The sequence below is a fragment of the Emydura macquarii genome, unplaced genomic scaffold (assembly GCF_026122565.2).
Source record: "Emydura macquarii macquarii isolate MOO-44397 ecotype Brisbane River unplaced genomic scaffold, CSIRO-AGI_Emac_v2 contig_1451, whole genome shotgun sequence".
Taxonomy (NCBI): Eukaryota; Metazoa; Chordata; order Testudines; family Chelidae; genus Emydura; species Emydura macquarii.
In genome coordinates this window covers 15901474-15910494 of record NW_027131588.1, presented here as the reverse complement: position 1 = coordinate 15910494, position 9021 = coordinate 15901474, and the positions used below count along the sequence as shown (strand labels likewise).

General features: G+C 49.1%; 1 protein-coding gene across 1 annotated transcript; it reads left to right on the top strand.

Moving 5' to 3' along the window:
• The first annotated feature begins 534 nt into the window (after positions 1–534).
• Positions 535–8774, top strand: SLC46A2 (solute carrier family 46 member 2). Its single transcript, XM_067553448.1, has 4 exons — positions 535–1646; positions 3925–4008; positions 5027–5183; positions 7346–8774. The coding sequence occupies exons 1-4, from the start codon at positions 569–571 to the stop codon at positions 7401–7403; spliced, it is 1377 nt and encodes a 458-aa protein (XP_067409549.1). The 5' UTR covers positions 535–568; the 3' UTR covers positions 7404–8774.
• The last annotated feature ends 247 nt before the right edge of the window (positions 8775–9021 follow it).

The window sequence follows — 9021 nt, the reverse complement described above, 5'->3', positions numbered from 1 at the left end:
GTTGAAGAGCTTTTTTGGGGGTGACACAGGATAAATAGGTACAAAAGCCACCAGCAACAAAGAGTTGGGGAGGGGTGAAGCAACGATTTGGGGTTACTGGGCAATAGCTTCAGCCCTTTCCTCCCCCTGTAGCTAGAGGTGACCGCAGCTTTGCTGAGCTTCCTTTTGCACGCGTCGGATCAGGGGGCGGTGAAACATAAACCACAACCAGGGACCATTCACTTCCTCAAGTGAGACAGAAATTCCCCCAGGGCCATGTGACCTCTTGAATGCACAGAGTGGAAGGCGTGCTCCATGCAGACAAAAGTTTCCCCGTTCCCTGGCACAGGCAGAGGAGAGAGAGAGTCAGCAGAATCACAGCAGCTGTATGGGGCTGTGTCGCTGGAGGTTGAGATGCAGGCACACTCTGGCAGCCAGCGTTGCGCTCACACCTCTGTCTCTCTTTCTGTGCTAACTTGCAGCCTTCAGCTACGTTCTCTTTTGAGACAAGAACTTCTGGACCAGTTTCCCCTGCTCTCTCCAGCACATCGCCCTGCCTCTCCTCCCTCCCTCCTGGCCAGGAGCCATCATGGTTGGAGGAATGGCGATGAGAACCTGGATTGAGCCCGTCGTGGCTGGCGCCCAGGTCGCCAGCGCCTTTTATGACACAGGGCTGCTGCTGGTGGTGAAGAACTACTACAACCAGACCAACGCCAGCGCCCCGGCGCACGTGCTGGAGGATGTGCAGCAGAAAGCCATCTCTGACTTCTACATCGTCTACAATTTGGTCCTGAACCTGAGCCCCTTGCTGACGGCCTACAGCCTGGCAAAGCTCGGTGACAACACAAACAGGAAGATCCCCATTTGCTTCCCTCTCTTCGGCTATCTGGTCTCCAGGTCCCTCCTGCTCCTCTTGATCCTGCTGGAGTGGCCCATTGAAGTGATGTACGGGGCTGCTGCCTTAAACGGCCTGACGGGAGGCTTCACCACCTACTGGGCAAGCGTCATGGCGCTGGGGTCTCTGGGCTCCTCGGAGAGCAGGCGGGCTCTGCGGCTGATTGTCATCGAGCTGGTCTACGGGATGGCAGGTTTCTTGGGAAGCCTTGTGTCTGGGCACATCTTTGGCCTTTTCAGCGTAAGTTATCGACAGGGCGCCGTGCTCGTGGCGTGCAGCATTGGCTGCTACGTCTTCTGCGTCCTCTACAGCTTCTTTGTGCTGAAAGTCCCTAAGCCTGAGAGCATCTGCCCCACTTCCACAGAGCACGGCAAACCCAAGGACCTAGATCACCTTGACGGCCAACTACCAGCCAGTGAAAACACGGCCGGGAATTCCGGCTCCTGTGAGGATGAGGGGCACGGCCCCCTGGCCCCGTCAAAACTGATCATTGCAATGCTCTTCCTGGCGGCTTGCCTGTATGACCTAGCAGTGGTGGGCGCGATGGATGTGCTCCCGCTGTTTTTGCTCAAGAAACCTTTGAGCTGGGGCCCGGTGGATATTGGCTATGGCAATGCTGCTGGCTACTTGATCTTCATTACCAGTTTCCTGGGGGTGTACGTGTTCGCCAAGTATTTCAGAGACACCACTATGATCATCGTGGGGATACTGTCCTTCAGTGCTGGCATTCTCATCATGGCCTTCGTGCGCTGGACCTTCCTCTTCTACATTGGTGAGTCAAACTGGCCCGTGATTGGGTCCAGCCACTGCAGGTGGCCATTACCCAGCCCATGTACCATAGGTGGCAGGCAGGCCTAAGGGACACGCTTCAGCAGCGTAAGGCGCTTTGCTCTTCACTGCATTGCAAACGTCAGAGCAGGAAAGGCTGTGCGCCACTCGCACGCTCATTTCCAAATTTATGCGTCACCCCCACAATTCTGTTACATCAGGGTTTAAATATCAAGAGGTCAAAATGGTGAGTGTGAGACGCAATGGACTCCTCTTCAATTCCCCCGCCCCCAACATACCTCATCTTTGCTCTCTGGTTACAAGGTTGTCCCTACCTCCCTGGGGCTGCCAACAGGCCATCATGACCAGAGCCATGGTTCCCCCACCTCCGTTCCTCCTGAGATAGCAGCAGGTGGCCTGCCTGAGTCCACTAACTCCGGCAGCAGCAGCCACTTCGAGTGCAAATTCAGAGCAGCTCTGCATTTTACCTAAATGTGTGCGCCTTTGGCTTTGAGCTCTTGGTTCAGCCCCCGCCCCCTCCCCTTTTTGCTGGCTTAACAGGGCTAAACTTCATGGCACAGGTTGGCTTTAAGGAGGGATTGGAGTATTCTACCTATCCATTTTTAAAAAATTGTTTTAGTTAATGATGATCATTCTGAACTAGATCACAGCCCAGCGCTAAGCTGATGAACAATGGCAGCTTTGTGTAGGAGAAAAAAAAAACCTTTTCAGTTATTAATAATAGTCGAACAACATTACGGTGTGGAATATTGCTCCTTGTAAGGAAAGGGCTGAGGTTGAGAAGGAAGAAAGCTTTGCTCACCTTGGCAGAGATGAAACGGCAGCATTCTGTTGGCTGGAGCTGCTTGGATAAAGTTGTGGTGTTGTTTAACAATGAGGCATAGCTATGGTTGCCGGGAAGCTCAATTGCAAAGCATTGTTACTTGCCAACTTGAGCTACGGTAGCAATGTAACATATTAGCATTCTGTATCCAAAATCCCATGCTTTGAGTGAGTAAGTGGACAGGATGGGTGAGGAATTATCTTTTTCTGTTGGTGAGAGAGATGGGCGTCTGTGCACCACAGAACTCTTTTTCAGGGCTGACTCTGAGAAAGGACCTTCCAGCATCCCAGCAAAATGCAAGGTGGGGCAGAGTGTGTAGCACACACAGTTAGAACATCTTGTAAGGGACCATTTCTGCAGTCAATGAACAAAAAGAGGGCGTTAGTGGGTTACAGACATAAATGGACGAGGGACGGACATCGATAGGCCCAGGCGGCCTCCTGACCCTCGCTACACTGAGAGGGAGGCGCTGAGTTTGTCAGTAGGCAGCAGCTGCAGCAGCAAAAAAACTGTCCTTTAGTGACAGTGAGGTGTAAAATTAATGTTTGATAAACGTAGAGAGAGAAAGAGGCCCAGATCAAGCAGCTTAAGATCTCCTTGCTGACAGACTGACATGGACACAATGTTAAGGGAGAGCAAAAAAAAAAAAAATGGCCCGTGTGATGCTATTGTAGCTTGTAGCAATGGAAGCTGAACGTCCCCAGAACATGCTTTCTGGCGAGAAGGTGGAATGTTACATTTGGTGTCAAAAGAAACCCGAGGGGAATGGGCTTTCTGAACAGCTTTGCTCAAAGAGACCGTTCAAATACAGTTGGAGGAACAAGGTTTCCGGGGAATGGGGCTAGGAAAAAGTATTGCTAGGAAAAAACATACTTGGCTAAGTAGCTTCTATCACCCACCGACAATCCTGCATTGTCTGTAAGAGGTAGTTAATACATGTATTGTGGTCGCACCTAGAAGCCTAGTCATGGACCAGGACCCTCTTGTGCTAGGTGCTGTACAGAGAACAAAAAGAAAAGCCCTGCCCCCACAGTGCTTACAATCTAAGGACCAAGCAATGCCAGAGCCATTGCGTTAACACACAATCATGCAGATAGACAGCGTCCTACCTGTGCATGAAGCTAGGACGCTCAGCACCTAAGAGCAGGATTGCTGCTGCTCAACCTAGAGGCCGTATCCACTCCTCTCTGTGAACCAGCCACTCGAATGGGACAAAGCCCTACCTGAGCACTCAGATAACTTTAAACAAAGAAAAGCTGCTGTGACCGAAAGACGCACATTGTAGGATTCACTGGGTGATGTGTGCAATGAATAGCTGTGGCCTATGCTTTGCTCAACACCTCCCCACCCTTGAGCCGCAATTCCTGGCTTCGCCATTAAGGGGGCAGCAGGCTGAGGTGCTGACACCAGGAAAGTGACCCATTTCTCTGTGTTACAGCTCGGGCAGTAATGCTCTTTGCTCTCATCCCCTTACCCACCATCAGATCTGTGTTATCCAAACACGTACAAGGATCGTCCTATGGTGAGTAACATGATTTGTGTCTGTGTGTGTGTTGGGGGGTGGGGCGGGGTGATGAATGGGACAGAAACCCAATTATGCCAATGACGCTCATTCGCTGTAGGGGGCAGTGCTGAGTAAGTGGCGCTTGCTGCCGCCTGCATTCTGCTCAGTGCTTTAAAACAGCCTGGATGCTGCTAAAACCATTAGAACTGGGGGGGACCATTTAGGGTGTTGGGAGTAGCTTGTCCCTGTTCCCTCTCAGTGTTTATCCCATCGCAGGCCTTTCAGCACGTGTTTTGGAGACTACGCTATGTTCAAAGTGGAGTAGGAGAAGGAATGATTGTAGGCAGTTATGCCACAGCTCAGCGATGAATACAGGAGACACAAGGTTGGAGCAAACCATCATCGCCTCTCTACCAGCACTGCCTTTCCAGTCAAACTCTGAGGAGTCCACAGTTGTCTGAGCTACTTAGCATGGGAACAGTTAGCTAGGGGGGGCCCTCATCCCTTTAGACTTAGGGCCACTATTTCAGCCATTGGTGACACGCCACAGGTAGAGCTGCGCTCGTTCAAAGCTCTGTCTCCATTGGCAATAGGGTGTGCTTTTTGAACAAGATACTTTAACGTGATTGAACCGTCCTCCGCTGCCCCAGACAGCTGTGTCGAAACAACTGCATGCCTTTAAGATTGGTTGTGTTGTGAGCTTAAAAGGTGCTGAACTGTGGCCAGACAGACATAAAAGGAGGGTTGCTAAACGCAAAGTAAAAAGCACACTTCTTTTGCCCCGCCTGACAGACCTGTAAGCGTAGCCTGCCGTGTGCAGTAGCAGGGCTGCTTAGAAGTTTTGCCTAGCATCTCTCTTCGACGTGTGCACTGATGCAGCTACACTAGCTGCTATCCAAAATATTTATTGTGTGTCAAAGGGACTGGACCCAAACACGGATGTGGCTTTCTGCCCACATTTACTCCATAGACAGTGGTTTTTCCTTCTTACTTTGAGGCTCTGGCTAAGAGTAACTATTTATCTGCTTGTTTACAGGGAAGGTGTTTGTCTTGCTGCAACTCTCTTTAGTGATCACGGGGGTAGTTACATCAACAGCCTTCAACAAGCTCTATCAAAAGACACTGGACTGGTTCAGCGGGTTCTCTTTCATTTTGTCTTGTGGCGCGAGCTGCCTAAGTATCATCCCCATCAGGTAAGGAAGGGGAGGGATGTTAGGGTTTTTTTTTCCCCCCTTAAGGGACTTGCAAAAGGAGGGGAGGGGAAAATAAGATTTCCGTTCTTGTGTGATTATACACATTATGTGTCTAAAAACAAAGGCAGCTGGAGAAGACGTGGTCCTTTTTTTTTTAAGCCACAGTGGAGCCTTCCTGGCTGGCATTGATGGTGGGTGGAGAGCTAGTGAAACTAACATCACGCGCAAAGGAATGAAAACAGAAAGAGGGAGGGATTCCTACTCAGCTTATTTTATACTTAACACATTTACTGCCTGTGACTTACTTGGTGGAGAAATGCTAGCTATACCTGAAGGAGGGGCTGTAACAACATAAGCTGATATCCCCTGAGAGTCACAGGAAGTCCTCCAGCAAAACCAAATGTGATATCACAAAAGGTAAAAACAGATGGACTGAAAGAAGAAGAAGAGGGAAAAAAAAAAGCTTTCTGGTGGTCTTCACCTATCAAAGCAGCACAACCCGCCAATGAACAGCATATACACTCCAGCTTAGGGTGACATGTTAAGCCCCCACCCCCCGGAGTGACATATTTATGCCAATGTCAGTGTGGACAGCGCTATGTCAGCAGGAGAGCTTCTACTGCCACTTGCAGAGACTAGAGTAATTCAGCCACCGGGAGAGCTCTCTGCTGGTGGCTTAGAGTGGCTGCACTAGCGAGCATACAGCGGAGCAGCTGGGCCACTTTAACTAATTCGAGGCCACAGCTACTCGAGAGAGTGTAAACCACAGCCCTGGTAAAGGAAGCAGGAAGATCACGTTCTTTTCCAAGCTCCATGACACGCCCACTATCAACAACTGTACATAGGCTAAGCTATGCAAAGAGGAAATCATTGGTTTTTCACAGCCAGGTACCGTAACCACCTCTGAATTTTTTCTCTGGAAGGACACACCTGAATCACGTTAATGAGCAGCTTAAAGCTGTTTGTATCATGGAGGCGACCATGCAGAGACTTCTTTCCCAGTTACATAGTGCCAATGCCAATTTATTGCAGTTAATTAAGTCAGTGGCATTTAATTCAGTATAGATGCCAATACTTGACATAAAAGTTGAGCCAAGAGGCATTGGGGGGGGGGGGGGAATGACAAATGCTTCCTAATCTAAACCTGTTTGTAAGTGCAAAAGCGTGGTATTTCCTCAATAGCGTGGTTTCCCTTGTCCTTTTGGGGACAGGCAGCACACCCAACCATCCCTTAGCGCTGATTATAAGTGGAACAGGAAGGCAGACATAATCATTCCGCACTCCCATGCGTCCCCGGGCTGCCATGCTGACTATGAGTCAGTAGAATGGTGCAAGCCGAGACAATGTATTTAACACTGTAGCCACAAGGTGCCATAACTAGACTAGGGTGTTAGTATTCAACACAAGGCAGGGTGCAGCAGACTACGAATTGTGAGACTTCCCCCAAAGCCCTGGCCTGGAATCACTACTGCTTTCACAACAGCGAGCAGGCTGGGTGCAGGGGAGGTCATTTCAGAGGCCACGCACTAGCGTACAACTCGTGGTGCATTCTGTTGAATAGTGGCATCTATACAATTAACCCCAATTAACTAAGTGGGAAGCTGCAGTTCTGGCCCCTAGTGAGAATCCTTGTGAAGAATGCCTGTACAGCTGTCATGGCTAGGGGCTCATTCAGTCTTACTCAGAGCCAGTACTCAGAGGTGGGGGTAGTAGTAGTCACCAGTTAAGCCTGTCGGCATCAGCGGCAACTTTCTCCTTTCCATTCTTCTGTACAAGCCAGTTACTGAAGTTGTAAGCAAGTGATCTGGTACCTGGCCCATCCTTCCTCCAAAGTCAGTGCATAGGTACCAGTTACCAACTATATTTTAAGGCAGCATCACTGGATTAAAGCTGTTCAAGAATATTACAGCTACAGCAGGTGTACATGTGCAAGGCACCTCACAGTGGCAGTTAGTGGAACTAGCCCTGTGTAAGCTATGCACTACATGGCTAGCAAGCGTAAACGCAACTGTGCCAATACTTAGAGACCCCAGGCAGAACTGTTGGAGCAAGCTCCCTGTTGAGCCAAATTACTACTAACAGACCCCTGCAAAGATTCTGGCTTGTGAGGGTCGTTTGAGCAGCTATTCACATCCTCCTCCTCCTCATTTTGTTTTCTACAGCATCGTGGTCTACAAGCAACAGTCAACATCTGGCTCCCGGGAAGTCCTAGCGGAATGATGGCATGCAGGTGCAAGTTTTAGCGCTGGGAGTAGTTGTAGGGTGGAGCACGTTACTACACGAGGTAGCTCAGAGGCCTGACAGAAGACGACATAGCTCCTCTGGTCTGCCACACTAGTGTTAGTCAATATGGATTTAGACTGAAATTCAACACGTTATCCACACCACAGAATGTCATCATGGGTAGCCAACAGGCCGAGGACAAATACTGAGTCAGCAGGCCACCGCCCCCTTCTCCTGCTGTGAGAGAGAGAAGCTTGCCCAACTGCTTCTGTGGTTGAGAAGTGGTAGCCAATCTTTTCTAGAGCTAGTCAAGCTGCATTGGATTTCAAATTTATGCCAGTGGCAGGGAAGACACCATCTTGGCTCCTAGCCCAAAGAAAAAAGTTTCCACTGTAGCTGGGCCGTAGTAGTCTAGCAATAAAGTCTGGAGCAGGAGCTCTGTCAGTCTGTAGCATAAGGGCTGTGGGGACAACCCCTGCTGAGATGGTCACCTCCCTTCAGCAGCAGCAACCCTTGGAAAAAATGATGGACAGTTCATCTGGAGGAAGAATTGCTGCCAGACAAAAGTCCCTCCCCTCTGACCCTCTGGATTAGGTCTGTCAGAAAATGGACAGGTCACTTCTGCATAAAAATTTCCAGTACCCTCACTTTGCAGATTAAATTGCTGGAGGAGAAGAGTGAAGATAGATATAAAAAGGGCAAACTCCTTTGCAGAAGGAAGCTCCTTTTCAGAGCGATACGGACCTTTCAAATTCATTGAAGTACACTTCATAGTGAATTTCAGTGTGAATGTGACAGATGTTTTAAAAAGGAGACAAGCTCCCTTAGTAATTTAAGTGAAGTTCTACTGGGCTTTTCTAGGACTAGCCCCAGAAAAGACATTCAACAGGGTGCCCAAAATGGAAACGAGGGGAAGATACAGAGCTTGAGCCTTTTGTTTTTTCAATCTAGAGATAATTGCAAGCTCTTCCGGCCTGGACAGTCTTATTCTGGGGTTGTAGAATGACCTACCCCAGCAGTACTGTGAACCTACTGATCAGCTTGAGAAACAGCTGCACCTTAGCTGGAGCATAGTCAGACCTTCAGGATCTGTTTTACCAGACCGGTGCAGGCACAAGTTCTGCACGTGCAATGAAGAGGGAACAGAGCTCATGCATGATGCTCTTTTGGCTCATACAGTAGGTGCAATTAGTAGTGGATGCAAATTTGAAGTTAATTCAGCAGCAGACACTGACCATTAACCGTGTTAAACTATTTTTGAAAGGCATGAGGACACACATCCTCATATAGATTTAGCCATTAACTCACTTCACCCCCCATTTACTTTTTATACAAGTTGTAAATCAAACAATCAATAAAGAATTATTCAACAGGTATCCTCTAAATGCTTTGGTACAGTGTTGGTGGAAACAGCTACAGAAATCCTCTGAAGGATTTCTGAATCCTGCTATCTAACCCCAGTCCCACCAAACCAGCATATCCATGCAGCTTAAGGGGGGAATGGTCCCTGACAGATGAGGGGTACTATTCAAGGTGACCCCTGCAGGAAGAAGCCCAGTGATACCATCATGTGTAAGTTGTGTGAACTAGACCCTAGAAAGCCACAGCCACATGA

Excerpts from the sequence above, each read along its gene's own strand:
- SLC46A2 (XM_067553448.1), top strand. The coding sequence starts at position 569 with ATGGTTGGAGGAATGGCGATGAGAACCTGGATTGAGCCCGTCGTGGCT. Across the intron at positions 4,009-5,026 it reads CGTACAAGGATCGTCCTATG|GGAAGGTGTTTGTCTTGCTG; the intron begins GTGAGTAACATG and ends GCTTGTTTACAG. Across the intron at positions 5,184-7,345 it reads CTAAGTATCATCCCCATCAG|CATCGTGGTCTACAAGCAAC; the intron begins GTAAGGAAGGGG and ends TGTTTTCTACAG.